Source organism: Lates calcarifer, linkage group LG14 (assembly GCF_001640805.2).
Source record: "Lates calcarifer isolate ASB-BC8 linkage group LG14, TLL_Latcal_v3, whole genome shotgun sequence".
Taxonomy (NCBI): Eukaryota; Metazoa; Chordata; class Actinopteri; family Centropomidae; genus Lates; species Lates calcarifer.
The window spans coordinates 2,475,482-2,493,137 of NC_066846.1; the positions used below are offsets into that span (position 1 = coordinate 2,475,482).

The window sequence follows — 17,656 nt, forward strand, 5'->3', positions numbered from 1 at the left end:
TGAGAAAAACTCAACACATCAGCCTTAAAAAATAAATCTTTTGACTGTTTATACATGAATAACCTATAATCTCGCCTCTCTCAGGATGTGTTCCTCCCTCAGTAGCTGGCTGTGACAGTGTGACAGCAGCTCTAATATCACATTTCTGAGCTGTAGGAAGCAGCACATGGCAGCCAGTCAGAGTCCTGCTCTGCCAAGGAATCATCATTCCCTCTGTACTTGACTCAGCGACAGCAGCTGTGTTTGAGCAGCTTGCCCAGCCAGGAGACATTAACATTGTTTCATTGTGTTTGTAATGTCTCTTTAGCAGTATAATGGCATTTGTCTCTAAAGAGTATTTGGCTGGTAATTAACGGCAATTAATTATTTTTGATCATTCCCAAGTAGCAACCCACATGTCTGAATCTTGTAGCACACTGATGTGACTTAAGTTACACTTGTTCAGATGCACATCAGATGCTAAGCCACCTTGCATGATTTTATACTGCTTTTAATGAATCATTTTATGACTCATGATGTCTAATTCTTATTCCAGAATAAATGTCTAAACTTTGGGGAGAACTGAACCCTTAGCACAAACCCTATCAGTCAGAGTCCTCGTCTGATGTTCAGTCTGTTTTCTGTTTGTTTGCAGACAGCCATTCCCAGCCGGCGACCGAGTGACATTTAACGGGAAGGAGTGTATCTGCCAAAAGTGTACCCAGCCTCTCCCTGCCAACAGCCCTGCACCTATACAAGCTGTCCACAGTCAGTACTCTGTTTATGTCTCTGTCTGGTCCTTGTTTTTTTTTTAAAGCATCAATCACGCCAAAAGTAAACTTTTTCCCCTTGCAACCTGTGCTTTGTCAGACTGCTTGTTATTGTAATTTTCTGCTCCATTCTTTAAATTGGCACTTTCTTAAATTGTCTTAGTCATTCCCTTCTTCGTAAACTAAAACGTCCAATGTTCTTTTTCCTCTTTTACACAATTAAATCAGAGGACCATAGAGGCAACCACTCCAGTCAGAGAAAGTCAAATTTAGTATCACTTCTAATCAAATATTATCTCCCTCTCCTTCTTCTCTCTGTCCTGTTTGCAGATTGCTGTGGCTGTGGGAAAGAGTTTAAGAATGAACAGTCTCTTGTAGCCCTGGACAAGCACTGGCACCTGGGCTGCTTCAAGTGCAAAGTCTGCAACAAGGTGCTCAATGCCGAGTACATCAGCAAGTAAGTGGAAATAAAGTGCTACAACTACACCACTTCAGTAATGCTATTACCTCTATGGCAGGTTGTCCTACATTTTAGCTTGTTGGATGTTACTCTCCTTTTCAATTAATGTGTCTAGAGTATAAAGGCAACTGCTCACCAAATAAAAGACTTACTGGTGCCAGAGATTTAATGTATTTAATAATATAGGGGGGATATAGGGGAAGTCACACACTCTGTTCTTGATTAATATTCTTTTATGGAGGTAGGGTTTTGGTTAGACTTGAAGGTTATTAAGTTCTTGATATTTGATAAATGAATACGACACTCATTTGAACATAAGGATGCACTGACTTTAATTACAGTGTACTACATGACAATGTAAAAACAGCATGACAGTGTGAAAGGGGTCGCTCATCAGTGATGAAATTACAGAGATTTATTGCCTGAATCTGCAGCTAACCTCAGCTCGACCAAACCTTATAACGAGCTTTTGGCTCTTTGTCTGTCTGGACCATGACAACACTGTCTTGATTGTTTAATGATTTTGGTTCAGTCTCACAGCTCTCATAGTGTTGATTTCTGATGCAGCAGGCAGCTGTTTTCAGCTAAAAAGCTCTAAGTCTGCAGTTTTAGCTTCTTCCAGTTCATTTTTTTTGGTTTGATTTTGTGTCAGGGCTCTCATCAACCTTTCCACCTACAACAGACTGCTGTTTTCATGAAATTGGCTCTGATAAATCTATTGTACACCACCTGTCCAGCACCAAGCAGCAGACAGACAAGGTTTGTAACCAGCTGGTGACCACAGTGGAGCATATAGCAGCTAAAGAGCCAGATATTTCTCCCAGGCACGCCAACGTTAAGGCAGATACATTTGTTTAAAATGTTTGAAGTTAATTACATACAGGATCCGGCAACAATTTATTCATTACAAACATATGTATGTATGTATGTATGATTTTTAAAAATTAATAAGACTTTTGTTCTCTGTCCCAGTTTTCTATGTTTTCTATGTATGTATGTAATCCAGTATGAAAGAGCCAAATTAAGCACCAATATAAAACAGAGTAGATTCAGCATAAACAGTGTAAGAAACCAAGGGCCCAAATTGAATTTTCTTCAGATCTGGTCAGTATTTTGTCTGAAAACCTTGACGCAGCAATAATCTGCTGCCAGATAGTAAATAATGCCACTGACCAGCAGCTGTGATTTTATATTTTGTGTGAAATGCTCCCAAATGATCCCAATCTTAAGTCTGGATCGTCATAGTTGGAGGTTGCAGCAGGAGCTCCGCCCAGCTTCTTCTCCGAGCACTGCTGAGCGCTGTCAGCTCAGGCATGGTGGAGGTGACGCTCTGAGCTGAGCCGTGTGAGGTGAAGTGTATCTGATTGTCTGTGCTCTCTCTGATCCGCACCATGTCTCCGTGTTGTCCTATCAGGGATGGGATCCCCTACTGTGAGATGGACTACCACGCCATGTTCGGCATCCAGTGCGAGAGCTGCAAGAAGTACATCACTGGAAAAGTCCTGGAGGTAACATTACTGCACTGATGGGTTACATTTAGAGGAAATACTCAGAGGTAGCTGTTAGCATGTATCAGTCTCTCCAGATGAGGTACAGAAAGAGAAATGTTCATTGTTCATCATATGAGTTGTTTTGCATAATGTATCATGTTGTTTTATATTCTTCATACTTCTCATTCTCGTATTTCCACTTAACAAATTCCGGTGTTGACCCCATTTCCCCAAAGCCATCATTAAAATTTCATCAGATCTTATGCACTGCTAATGCAGATACATGAGAAATGCTTTTAGAATAGCTACCCCTCTATGCGCAGATCTGAGACCAGCTCCTTTTCATGTGTAACTTTAGAGTTTTTAAGCACTGACATCATTAGGAATAAAATTTCTCTCTGAGTATTAAAGGGAAGAGTGCACAGGGTGGCTTCCAGAGGCTAATGGGGTGAGCACTGCCAAGGTTATGCATTAGTCCCACTGCAGCCTGCTGTGTGTAGGTCCACAGGGAAGAACCAGCCAGTCAGGCTCTGCTCTGTTGTCGGGCCTGCTTCACTATTCAGCACAATCTCTCTTTTTCCTCTTCCTTTGCTCTGGGCTAATGGCTTTGACCTCACTCTGTGCTGCACACACACACACAACACACACGCTACCTCTCCTTGATCCCTTTCCTCCTTCCCCCCTCAGGCAGGTCATCCTTTCATTGTCACTCACTCTCAGGTACCAGTCTGCCTCTGCAGTCTTCTCTGTGCCATAAAGCAGAGCATCTCAGAGAATACTGACAGCTACAGGACAAATTACACTCTTCTTCCTCTTGAAACGTCATCGGTGTCTAATGCTGTACATTTTTATAACCTGTGTTATTAGATACGGGGACACGTCATCCTCAGGTTGCTGTCATGAAGTCATGTGTGTCTATGTGTGTGACCTGATTCAGTTAGTGGGCCTTTGAGCAGTATATACAGAGACGAAGAGAAAGAGAGAGCTTCACTAAAAATATGAATAATATATATAAAAACTGACTTTGGGGTGAGATTATTCCACTTTTTAATGATGAATTTAGTCTCTTTTTAACAAATATATCTTGGATCAAACTTCAGTATTTTGTTTTAAGACAGATAAGAGCACTTTGCAAGAGCATGTTGCCAGGTTGGAAAGGTCATTTAGACTTTTGTGAGGAATACAACAACACTTGGAAGAGGAAATAAATAATAAGAAAAGAGCAGATCAGATACATTCAAGTTCTCAAAAAGTGAACTAGTGCTGTGGATTTTTTTCACTGTTTCAGTATACATTGGTAGTGTTTTCTAAATGCATATTTGCTTTGGTGTTTATTACAGTCATGTTGAATAATATAATACATGTCCTGCTGCCTTTATGAAATATGTGTAGCATAATCAATAACAAATTTCACATTAAAGGAGGTGTTTTTGAAGGTCTGTCTCTGTCAGACACTTGGCCATTGGATTACATTGCAGCAGCTGTTGCCACATACACCCTTTAAGTCTTGTTATTTTGATGCACATGGATGGTGTTTCCTCAGATATCTCTCTGTGCAGTGTTTCTGGAAGATGATGGATTTCAGTGGGGAGCTGTACAGATGAAACCATAATGAGGTTTGTCATATCAGTAGCTGAGATGGACCATGCACATTATGTTTTGTTAGACCCACTTTTTCAGTGTTGATAGTCCTCCATAGTTAAAAGCCTGAAAGCAAAAAATCATGTCTTGATTTGAAATGGTGAGGGTTTTGTGCAGTTCCATGGCCCATCTGTGGTGATGCCACAATACGTAAACCTTATTAAGGAGAGGTCTTTAGATTAAAATTTCAATAATGTCTTGGTTATACAGACTAAACAGATGACAGAAAATATGCCACATGATAACATCATCAGGGGTCATCCCAGAGTGGCTTTAGCCTTCAAACTTGTAACAGAAAGCCTATGTTACAAATTGGACACATGGAATTTGAAGTATGTGAACATTTAATAGGCAGAAAGATTCTAATAAAGAGATGCTTCAAAGTAGTAGGAAGTGTTTTTAGGTGCTTGACCCAGACCAGAGACTAAAGTCTGGAATATCTAACCCTACCCCTAACACTGCTGCATCAGTTTTGACAATTCTTCTTAAAATCTTGAATATCTGTCAAGTCCCCAAACCTTTATGGAAGTGCAGCACTAAATTACTGGAATAACTCATTAAACAAAAAACAGTGATAAAATGAACAGCCATAAGGGTCATATAAAAGAAGGCCTGCCAGAGACAACTTAATGTAACACCTTAAAGATGACCTAAAAGTGATCTTAAAGTTAGAAATACAATACAAAGAGCAATCAGCAGTCCATTCTCACTGAATAAAAAGAGATGGACACACATGGAACGATAGGAAAGAGGGAGACTGACAGAGTTGGATGAGAGGCAGGTAGAAATCAGTGCAGCGGAATGTGGTTCTAGTGAAGCAGCCTGTTGTTCTGCAGTGATGAAGGGAAGTGACATGGGATACTCTCCTTGGGCAGAGAGAGGGATGAGAGGAAGAGGAGAGGAAGAAAGCTTTTAGATTTTTTTTTTTTTTTTGGGGGGGGGGGGTCTTGGAAGCTCCCGCCATGGACCTTGGAACAACAGGGCAGCATTATAGGGACAAACAACAATCCCTCTCTCTCACTTTCTCTCTTCTTTTCATCACATGACAGACTCTCACATTCTCTCCTTTCATAAACACCTATCAGGTTCCGGTGTCTGGAGATCAGCAGAAACATAAGAAATGGAATGAGAGCATGTTTCTGTCTTTCTCTCAGTGTGTGTGTGTAAATGACATCATCCATATGCATTTCCTATTGTGGTGGGTTATCAGGTGTGTACTTGTCTTTGGCCCAGTGACTGGAGTGAAAGTCAGTCAAGCAGGACTAAAAGCACCTGTACCTATAAAGCGTGTGTGTTTGTGTGTTTTGGTGGTGTGTGTACTGACTGAGTAAGGGGTCTTGTGTTAGTATCTGCAAGACAAGTTTTCCCTGACTTCTGTTCTCCTTTTTCTACCTTACTCCTTCATAGGACAGCAGTTCTATAAAAAAAGGTTGTCATTGCAACCACATACATGAATGTCTGAGTTTTGAGCTGTTGCAATATAGTTAACAGGAGTGGGACAAATTCACCTGCTCCCTTGAATTGGAAAAGGGAATGAGGGAATGTATGGAGAGGATGTCAGACTCCAGACACACTTGTAGTTTAAAGAATATATGCATTGTGATCAACACCTTCAAACAACACATTACAATAAACACTTAAAAAGATGGATATGAAAGAAAATGTTTCCTCTAGCACCCACTTTAAACAAGCTTGGGTGTTTGGATGCTCTTGTACTGTTTATGGGCCAATTATTCACATGGGTGACCCCCAATTGGGGCCCATTATTGGGCACACAATAGAAGTTTTAAGAGAACTAGATTCCACTTTCAAAGATGGCGCCCCGTCCTATGAAAGTTTGACCACTGGGCACAAACAGTACATACGCTGCAAAAGCCTCCATAAGCTTCTGTATTTTTGGTCTCATAGAGATGCTCACAGGAGTCCTTCTCTGACCAGTTGAGAGCATATACGCCTCAGACTTCCACAAGTTTGATAAAGTAATTTGATCATACTGTTTTTGACAGCTTTCCAAATGTTACTGGACAGTATGAACCAAAGTCTGATAATAAAAAGAGCTATTTTCAGGGGTTGATGGTGCTCAAAAAATTATTCACTGTTTTGAAGGCTGCTCCTTTTCCAGTGATGCTGAAAAAGCAGAAGTTTCAGTACCCTGTGTGGTCGCTGTGCCAAAATCACCTCACATCCCAGCTTTGTTCCAGTGGGATTTAGAGCTCAACCATTTTTTCTCTGCCAGTTTGGGAATGTGATGGGTCGGAAGCCAAATGACTACATACCCAACCCCAAGTTTGATTGTATTAGTATTATTGTACAGGCCAGTGTGACAGTTTTACAGTCACAATAAGAAAAGTTACAATGCATTCTGTAGGAAGAGGACTTCCAGTTAGCTAAAGGTTAGCTAAAGGTTAGCATGGCTACTTTCACTCCCAGCATATCTTTCCCAGCTCAGCATCACCCAGGTGAGTTAATATTACATGATATTAAAGATGATATTACATGCAAACTAATAAAAGCATTGAATCAAACTTTCTATAGTGCAGCTCCTCTGAGAGATTCTGACATGTTTAATAAATACAGGTCCAGCTCTTTGGTATCCTTTGTTATTTTAAATCAAATGCCAGCGCACATGGTTGTCTCAGTGTATTAGCTGGAGAGGCCTGTTTCTAGCCACTCTACCTGTGCTGGAATACACTTTGAAACAGTAACTGAGAGACTGAGCATTCAAAATGTCATGACATTTGGTTGAGATCAAAGATTCTGCTCTGTGGGACATATCAAGTCAGTAACTGGAACTGGCAGCAGTAGAGGAGGGGCAATTGAAGCTGTTGCATTTCTTCATTGCTCCTCCCAGAAATCAGTTAAATAGTATGAGTTGGTGCCGCAATGCCTCTTTCTTGGATTTGCTGCTAGGCCCTCTACACAGTATTAGCAATATGAGGTGTGCTCACCTAAAAGTGGACACAAAGCACAGTACAGAGGTAAAGTGTAGCATAGGTTTTCTTCAGCAGTGAGTGCCAGGTAACAGGGAAATTTAAGAAACTCAACAGTAAAAGACCATTAGTGAATTGTGTGTGTATTTATGTTCAGTATATAAGAATGCACATGCAATAAAGGGTTTTGGGATCCATTACTGGTCACTTTGTGGACAAATGTGGTCAAAGTTGAAACTTACTGAACTGAAGTCAGGCATGGCATAAATCTGAGTTATATGTAACACTCAAAGTGATGTTGCAGTGAGGTTCAGCATCTCAGCTCTGTCCATGAGAAAGCAATTACTTGTGTTGGTGTCGAGCGATTCTGCCGATGATCATGTGTAAATGATCATTTACTTTGTTGGACCACTAAATTTTTCCATTAATTCCAGGCAATTTGTTAAATTCATCACCCATTATATCATCGTGTTGTGAATTCACCATATAATTTTGATATGGGGATAATTGTGCCAGACAGTCTCTCCTCAAAGGCTTCCGTAGTGTTAAAATGGTTGCTTACATGAAAAGAATGCTATAGTTCAAAAATCAAGCCCACCATGCTTTCTCACCTTTGCACAGCTGGTCGATCATGACGTGAAATGGGTGTGGATATTGGATTGTTGTGTTTGGAAAGTTTCAGAAATGGTCGGACACAGACCCCCCTCTAAACCCATGTTGGAAAGATGTGTGTGTGTGTGTGTGTGTGTGTTGGGGGGGGGCTCAACCATCTGACAAGCAGATCTTCCAAAGAATATTGGCAATTGAACTCTTCAAAACAGTCTATGCCCACCTTACACAGAGATTGGATGAATCTGCAGAAGGTATGAAAATAGACAAGGTCTGAACTTCTCTGAAGCTCTGTTTGGTCATTCTTGAAACAAATACTTTTGTATAACCAAGTGCAACAGCAAGAATGTTTTTGAGGAGAGACTGTACAAAACTGTGTGTTGTGGTTGGATGACATGTAGCACAACCTAGCTGGAGCATATTGAGGCCTTGAGTGTAAGTGCGTGTAGCAGGAAATGTTCCATACCTTGATAAAAACTTGAATGGGATATAGATTGAATTGCCTCTGTGTTCTAATAGCTGGTGGTGTAAAGAATAGAGAGACAGACAGATTTTAAATTGATGTAGGTACACTGACTGACCTAGACCTTGGAATGCATCACGTTTTTTTTTGTTTGTTTGTTTTTTTGTTTTTTGTGTTGTGTGTGTGTGTGTGTGTGTGTGTGTGTGTGTTTGCACTGTAGTCATGCCCAGCTCACCAAAATCTATTCCAATCTGCTTAAATGGATCACCTCCCTTTGCCTGACTAGTTTCTGCAGTTGCGAGATGATGGGATGAACAGAACATTAGAGAAAGGATCATTTGGAGGTCTGTAGGTAAGTTGGGTAAATAAAAAGGTAGAAAAGGCTTGACAGCTTTTTGCTATCTCACCTACTCTGTAACCACTTGCTGGCCATGATTTGTCCCAACTCTTTATGACAGCTGTTTCAAAAACCTTAACATATGTGAGAGTCTCAACTAGAAATGTCAACCTGTGGTTGACCTGCTATAGCCCAATTCCTGAGTAAAACATCCAGTCATCAATTTTCAAGTTCATCCTCCCTTCAAACCATCCTCAACCCCTTCTTTTCCTTGACTTATCAGTCATGCAGGACATTGAATATGATAATTTTCCCCTCATGCAGCCCTGGAGTCTGACAAAGGAAGGATTTGATTGCAGTACTATCTCCTTTCCGGCCCTCTCATACTTTCCATGTTTGAATTTCAATCCAGTTTCAGCCTTTTATCTCTGGGCCTCAATGTTTTTAAGTCAACTTCCTCTTTTCTCTCAGTCCCTGTCTATTTATCTGTCTCAGTTCAGTTCAAATATGAGCTTTTGGCATGGCATCCACAACAAGCTGCCAGTTATCAAGCACCATCTTTTTTTTCCCAATAATACCTTGACCTGGAGCCTCCTTGCTAATTTTTGGTCAGTACATGTCTTTGGTTGCCTCCTCTGTCCATCTGCTGTACATTTGGTCCAGATAAGCATGAACTAGGGTATTATCCAAGAAATAGGGTGTTGACGTCTTGTATCATTCCATACTGAGATGACGCAGCAAAGTGGAGGGACCTCAGAAGGATTGCACATATTCAGACTATTGAAGCAAGCTGGGATGCCTTTGGGAGGTGGAGATCAGCAGACATCAGATGACTGTGTTACAAAGGGAGAAAAAGAATGATTTCATCGCAAAGTATCCATCTTGAGTCGTTTAGTTTATTATTGAGTCCATAAATCATACATTTTAAAACAAGAAAATCTGCCAATGGAGTGAGATAATTCTAATGGTGTTTTTGTTGTCATAACAGAAAACAAGAGAGAGGCACTAGTACTGAGACAATCTGTACTGGGAAAGTGGAATGGTTTTGGGATTACCCAACAGATTGGAAGGTTTATTAAAATGGAGATGTTTTTTTGATGGAAAAGCAGGTTTTGGACCAAAGGTTTCAGTAGTTTTACTTTCTGAATACACTTGGAAAACAGATAACTCTCCAGTAACATCAGCAAAGATTACTTCTGAGGTGCTCTTGGGCAAAGCATTCTCATGGTTTGGGCCTAACGTTTTGACTTGACTCAATCAGAAAACCTGGCCAAGAACAAAGACACCTGATCCAAAGGAACCCATAGACAGCCAGACCAGATCCAAATATACCCAAGGATAATTAGACCCAAACAGTTCCCAACAGAAGAAAAAGAACACCAACACTAGCAGTAACATTCTGGATCTAGCCCAACTTGGGTCCTGTGTTAGGTCTCAGTTACAAGGAACTAAGTGGATCCCCAAAGACCTCTAGAAAGGCAATCAGTACCATAACCACAACACAATATAACAGGTACATCCATCCTTGCCAGGACAACCCCCTCCCCTCACACTGCCTTGTGGATTCCTCTTCCAGCTTTGGAGATAACATATTACCCCCATTAGCCTCTAAATGTCAAGCCAAGCTGAACACACCGGTCATAATAAATGGTTCAGATACCACAGAGTCATTGTGAAGATAAACAACTTTTTGAATTTATTACTTTACTCAACTTTACTTTACTTTATGAATTAATGTATCAGTCACAAATATGTAAGTCTTTTTAAAAAATCAAGTTGATTGTTTCATACTCATGGTACTCGTTCACCTCTCTGCACTGAATGCAGCTGCACTGCTCCTTACTCAAAACAAGTGCCCCACCTTGTGGCTAAATGATAAAGCACAGACTTTTCTTTGTTGTCATTTGTAGCTGGTGGCACTTTAATCAAGGAATGCAAATTGGACTCTGACTTACAATTAGCACAGCAGCACTCCTGGGGCTGCCGATTCATGCTGCATCAGCATTTTTAATGAGCTAATTATGAATTTCCTAATAAGGTGTGCCTTCAGACTTGCAGAAAACAAGCTTATATATTCATATGGGAGCTTATTCAAACTCTAATGCCTTTGCATCATTTGGGGGGTCGGGGGTAATGGCATTTTGTTAATACCATTATATACTTTGAGTAATCAGACAGAGCATATAGAGATAATCCCATAAATATACAGGGCACTCAGCTGTGAAATGAGTTAGTGTTTTCTGGTTTCACTGTTATCCACTGCAACTGGAGGGTTGTTTAATTTCATCTGTGGTGCATTGATTTGTCTTCAGTATCACATGTGTACATTAGCCAGATCCTATCTACATATTTCCATGTCTCCCAACAACTGCTAAGGGCTAATAGTACTGAGTGAATGAATGGTTGTATGTTCATTGTATCTTGTATCTCATAGTTACTTACTGTGAGTATTTTCATGAGTATTTTACAATGCTATCACATTGTATTATGGAAAATGTTTGATCCAGTGTTTTTAGAATTTCACCCCACACATTTAGTCCCTAAAGTCACGATGTCTCTGCTTCTGCTATTTGGATTTTCTTTTGAATATATCTTTTGCAAGTCCCCAAACTTTGTGGAAGTGCTAAATAGCTTGATTTAATAATTGCCCTGAAGAGAGCTTCACTGTTCTAACCCATTCATATTTCTTTCTCAACAGGCTGGAGAGAAGCATTACCACCCCACATGTGCCCGCTGTGCCCGCTGCGAGCAGATGTTTGCAGAGGGAGAAGAAATGTACCTGCAAGGTAAATACAGTTTTGGGGATCTTCAGATACCTTTGAATCTGTTTTACACTGTATATCCAACCTTTTTTTGTTGTAGCTTCCAACTTTCAGAGTAGGCACAGTAACTGTTTCTGCCTAACCACAAAGGATTCAGTCCTAAAGCACATGACTGTCTATTCTTAGATGATAAGAAGCACCAGAGCTGATAGTCTAGTGGTGACTGAATTTTTGTTCCTCTTATCTTTACTCTCTTATTTCTGTCTCTCTAAAGCCCCAGCACCTGTCCTCAGATTCCTCTCACTCATTGTCAGCAGTCTATCAGCATAAACCCAATGCATTATGGGTCTTGTTCCTGATGATCTAGCAGCTTAGTAAATGAATCATGCACATTTCTGTCTGAGTCATACAGCACACTCACAGAGATGTTATTTACTGCTGCTGTGGCACTAACACAAAGTAGCAGCTGGTGCCTTGCCTTGGGTGGTTAATTTGCTTCAACTCTTATTGAACTACCACTTGTCACTTTAGGGTGAATTGATTTAGTTTTGGAAATAGTTTTCTGACACCATACCCATAAAAATATCTCACTCCAGATGGGGAAATGAGTGATGCATGTCTTTTTCAGTCATCATAGCCTCATTTAGAAGAAAACAGAAAAAATGGTATTGGATTTTTCAGCTTCATCTTGTATAGATGTCAGCAGTATCATCCATACATCACTTTATCATTGATATATGATATGTAATATATAGGAAACTAAAGCGTATTAAACAAACACTAATGACAACTGCAAAAGAAACATATTAAGTTGAATGTATCCACAATTTGTATAAGAGTCAAACTAGGAGCTGTTTGGCTGTACTGAGACACTGTGCCACTTTGAGCTAAATGTTAATGTTAGCATGGTAACATCACAGTGTTGACAAGGATAATGTTGACATGCTGATTAGCTTTAGTGAGTATGTTTACCATGTTCACCACCATCTGCACTATGCATGTTTGCATGCTAACACTGGCTAATTAGCATTAAAGCTCAGTCTGATGAAAATGTCATTAGCTTCATGGGTATTCAGCCATAAACTATGAATCCATCGTCAACTAGCCACCATGGCCAACATCCCCAAAGCCATGCTACTAGTGACAACATGAATGGACACATGAAACTCTGAATGATCCAACAGTTCCCTTCTTTGTCTTTGTCTTTGTCTGTGTCTCTGTCTGTGTCTTCAGGATCTTCTATCTGGCATCCACCATGCAGACAAGCAGCAAAGCAGGAGGAGAAGAGTAAGGTGGGTGGAAAAGATCATTGAGCCACAACTACACATGTCAAAAGAAATAATATGCTTGCGTCAGTTGTGTCACAAATCCCCAAATAGAAGCAAAATAGGTCCACATCAGACCCAGATGTAACATGTGAGTTTGTAGAGGGAATACAGCCTCAGAAGTTAGTTAAATTAGTTCCTTTTTCTTTTCTTTGATCCCCTGATAAACATGAAAACCCATTCTATTTTAGATACATATCAGCAATCTTCAAACTGCTGCTCTAGACCTCTTTAGCTTTTTTGCATTCTAACTTGGATCAGTTAGTAGCAAAAGGTGTCTGCTATCAGTCTGCAATGTCTTTATGACAATGGATCTCACACATATCTTAGCATAGTCTTGGAGACTAAATAAAAGGTGAAAGTTGTAAAGTTTCAAAATGCAGTAGTATGCAGTGATTATCAGGCATGGAATCAGGCATTGTCCCGATCCAGACCACACACTACAGCACATACTTTCTGATAATCTTTATAGTTTTACAGTATTTATGGTTAGTTTACAAATAAATATACTTACTTTACAATTTTACACTAACAGGAAATAATGTAATATATTTAATTGGCAGTCAAACTGTGACTGCCAATTAAACAAACAAATGAAAAGAAAATGGTTTTCCATGGTTTGGTTTGTTTTTAATGTGGTTTTCTGTGTGTGTTCTTTTTGGACCTATTTTTGCAAATTTTGAAAATCAAAAGTAATATTGATTTGTTATCAGTTAGTAAGCATCGCCAGTGTAATTTTCCCACTTCAGAGCACCTCAGTGAAACATTACCCCAGTGTAAAATCAGCATTATACCCTGTATTTCAAGAAACAAGTGCATAGGCTGCTCTAAAAGTCATCAGATAAAACAAAAAAGTTACTTTGTATAAAGAGACCTCAAGGTTTATCAGAAACTACATGGAGGATGCAACTGATTAAACCATTGCATCAGCAGCGTCACATCCAGTATCTGCCCTTCCTCCATCTCCATCCTCATTCCTCATCATAACCCCTCTCCTTCCCAGAAGCAGGTCCGGATACAGCTCAATGACGTCCCTGAGCAACAGGTTGGTGTTCCTGTGCGTCCCTGCACCCACCCAATCCACACTCAACACCCCCCCCCCCCCCCCCCCAGCAACCATCTGCTGCATGGGTTGATCATAACTTGTTGACATCTACTGCTGTATTTGCTTTGTGTGGAGCAGCAGCCACACCCATGGGCTACATACTGAAAAGGCACTGAGTGTTTCATTCCAGTTGCTTATGATTTGTCATGTGATGCAGAGCTGACAGATCTGATTGGTCAGAGACTGATGATACTTATTATCAGTCTGTGCATGTACAGGGATGGTTTGATGAACAAGCAGAGATGACTGTGTACAGGATACATCATCTGTGTCTGTAGAGGGTAACGCTCACACAACTTGAAGGGACAGAGTGGACATATCTGATTCATTTAAAGATAAATACATAAGATGATAATGATCAAACTATAATCATAACCTGTATTTTCATTTTTTAAATATTGAATTTGTTCTCAGGGGGAAAGTTCACCTACTCTATTCAACTTGTGTGTTTTAACAATAACTGCTTCTTCACAGCTTCACTAATAGAGCCACAGTACTCTGTGTGTGTGAGAGAGACACTTTAGTGCTATTGTTTTGCTTGTGGTGGACAAAATCTACTAGCAACAACAAATATGGAAATGATGTGACTCATTAGGTTAAAGTTAATAGTTTATGTTTAAGCCACAGTGTAAAGTGTTAGAGTAAGGATAGACTAAAATCCAACTGAATTCACTCAAAATTCTATTAATGTTTATGCTTTTTTTGGTTTGTTGTCACAGATCAGTGAGTTTTGACAGGCTGACCATTTGCAATCACCACATCTGGATCCTGGGCCCATTGAAGTGAAACACCTAGTTACCTAATCAGACAGACAGCTAATGGTTGAAGTCTAGTGTTATGTGGGCTTGGTGAAAGGAAAAAATGAAGTAATGTTAGTAGGCTATATAATATGATGCTGTTTCTATCATCTTTTGGAAAATATATGAATATTTGTGATGTGAGCGCTGGAAGGACAAAACAAGTAATTTGAAGATGTAACTTCTGGTTCTGTGAAATTATGACGACTTGTTTTCACTATTTTCTGACCATTTATAGACCAAACAATCAGATAAGCAAAAAACAATCAAGAGCCAAAGTTTTCATAACGAAATGAATCATTGGTTCTAATCAGTAGAAAGCAGTAACAGAGTGGAAGTTGCCCAACTTTGCTCTCACTGTAGGATTTGTTGCATTGTTACCAGACATGTCTTTCTCTACACTGAAGAGAGGTTCATGTGTTTGCTTAAAGAAAAAGAACGATGGGTTTGAATTTCCAATCTGAACTAAATCTCTGTTCACACAAGACATGAGCTTGAGTGGGTGAGCAATAAATATACCTACTATTTCTCTCTGTCACCTCCCTCCACCTATGAGCATCACATATGTTTAAAGAGTAACTGTGTGTGTGTGTGTGTGTGTGTGTGTGTGTGTGTGTGTGTGTGTTGTGTGTGTTTCAGGTGACCCGGACTTCATCTGAGAGCATCACCTCAGTCCCAGCATCCAGCGCCTCAGGCTCTCCCAGCAGAGTCATCTATGTAAGACCTCACCACCAGGGGGCAGCAGCTGCACATAGTTCAATTTGGTGCCATAGCATTATATTCCAGAGCATTACATGTGTTTGAAAATAATCGCTACCATTTTTATTTCATACATCCTAGCTCAAGGAAACTCAGAAATACCGGTAAGTGATGTGCTTGAGTGCTTTATTCTTTCTGTTGTCAGGCCAAACTAGGAGAGGAGATGTTGGACTACAAGGATCTGGCTGCTCTTCCAAAGACCAAGGCCATCTATAACATAGACAGACCTGACATGCTGTCCTACTCTCCATATGTCAGCTACCCATCTGAGGAGAGGCACTATGGAGAGGTAGACCAGCCTCCTACTCGTTATTCTTCTCTCTACCCTCATCTCTCTACTGGGAATGAACAGAACAGGCTTCATTTATTCATGTTCTATACTGAAGTACAATTCTTGCTTGACCTCTACTTGAGTTTTGTATGTATTACATACAATATAATATAATTCAAGGTAATTTTACACTGATTACCATTCTCCCTACCTTGCTGCAGTGATGCAGTTACTCTTAAAATTTTGCTGATATTTTCATTTGATACTGACTTTCTTGTAATGAGTATTTTCACAGAATATTCATCTGTTGTACGCTTTCTAATAGACATTTAAGTGATTATGAAGCATGATAATGCTATTATGGTTATACATTCTTAATAACTTTCTATGACTGCTGTATCAAGTCAGTCGTTTTGTTTTTAGTTCATTCTGGAAAGTGATGCAGAACATCTCAACCAAAATCCATTTGTGAACTCTTGATGTATTATTATTATTATTATTATTCTAGTTGCAGATGACTTACTACTATATGAATTGCTTTTGGTATAAAAGAAATTTAGAACTCTATGACAGCAGAAGTTTATTATTACTTTATTAATGCCTTGGCTACTTTTCAAAACCAAAGTTGTCCTTATTTTTATTGTCCTTAATAATAATGTTGACCATTTAATGATTTATGAACCATTAATAAAGCCAATAGTTACAAGTAATAAACCATTTATGAAGATGAAAATGGTAGAAGAGGATATCAGATTACAGAATACGTGTAGAGAAGAAGAGTGATGATGTGTGTGTGTGTGTTTTGCCAAGAGATTTGATTAATCAAAAGATTAGAAAAGCTTTCATTACTTTTTTATATTAAACATGTTAATGCCCAGCAGATTGCTAAAGTTATGTGTAACTTTCCTTTTGTAGCTTCTGTGTTGCCTTTTTTTAATTTTCCAATTTGCTCTCCCTCCATCATCCTTCCTCACTCTGACAGTGACGTCATTAACAGTCATTCATCATCGCTGCACTCGATTTTCTCTCACTTCACACATCCATTCCTTTGCAGTGCAGTCACAGTCTCACAGCCCTGAGCATGTAAATTGAACAGTATACTTTGGAGCCACTTTCATTCATCTCATCCATCCATTAGGAATGTACTCACTGACATTGAATGATCGCTCTCATGGTTGGATGATTAACTCATATAACCTCACATATGAGTTCGTCCTAATCATTGGCTTTCTCCCCCTCTTCATTTGCAGTCCCCCCAGCTGCTTTCTCCTACTCCTACTGAGGTAATACAATGCCCGGTGTGTCACTGTGCATGTCACACACCCTTCATCAATGTAACATGCCTTCCTTTGTGTGTGTGTGTTTATGTTTGTCCACAGTGGAGTTGTATGACTGTTCTTTGGAAGTATTTGGCTGTGTACAGTAGGTTTTAGATCTTTAAAATTAGGGAAGTTTAGTGGGGAAATTTAGAGGAAGTAAGAAATTTTAAGGGTTTTTTATGTGTCAGTGGTCCATATAGATACTGCTCTTTGATTAAAGTAGCTCATTATATTCATATGCTTAAAGGGTTTTAGTCATTGTTTCGATTAGTTACGATAACGCTACACTGCACATATTGCTAAGGTTGGGGAACATGACAGCATTGCAGCCATAAAATCCAGTAGGGCAAGAGACATGAGCATCCAGACATGTTACAGGCATTATAACAAGCTAATGGTTTAGCTGAATTATCTAAGCTGCTTTATTTGGAGGTAAAACCTTAAGTAAACACACCTGAAATGTTAATGTAATAATTGCTCATTGCACAGGAAAACTGTGTACAACTATTGTGCAGAAGGTCAAAGTTAAGGTTTCTGCTTTATTCAAGCTTAGCAGACTTAGGGTTTTGTTTGCAGCTTGTCTGACTGCTCATGTTTTTGCCCGTAGGATTTAATTATTAGTGGTATAAACACATAACT

General features: G+C 39.6%; 1 protein-coding gene across 15 annotated transcripts in view; it reads left to right on the forward strand.

Annotated features, from left to right (window-relative positions):
* The window catches only part of ablim2 (actin binding LIM protein family, member 2), a 92,468-nt gene that overhangs the window by 48,343 nt on the left and 26,469 nt on the right, over window positions 1-17,656 (forward strand). For 8 of the 15 annotated variants that reach the window (XM_051075380.1, XM_051075379.1, XM_051075385.1 and 5 more), the window contains exons 4-12: window positions 635-747; window positions 1,080-1,206; window positions 2,624-2,717; window positions 11,378-11,465; window positions 12,675-12,733; window positions 13,770-13,811; window positions 15,308-15,385; window positions 15,573-15,716; window positions 16,949-16,981. In XM_051075380.1, coding sequence (XP_050931337.1) covers window positions 635-747; window positions 1,080-1,206; window positions 2,624-2,717; window positions 11,378-11,465; window positions 12,675-12,733; window positions 13,770-13,811; window positions 15,308-15,385; window positions 15,573-15,716; window positions 16,949-16,981 — 778 coding nt within the window. The remainder of the gene's footprint in view (window positions 1-634; window positions 748-1,079; window positions 1,207-2,623; window positions 2,718-11,377; window positions 11,466-12,674; window positions 12,734-13,769; window positions 13,812-15,307; window positions 15,386-15,572; window positions 15,717-16,948; window positions 16,982-17,656) is intronic. The other 7 variants (XM_051075383.1, XM_051075391.1, XM_051075387.1 and 4 more) reach the window with 5 other exon arrangements.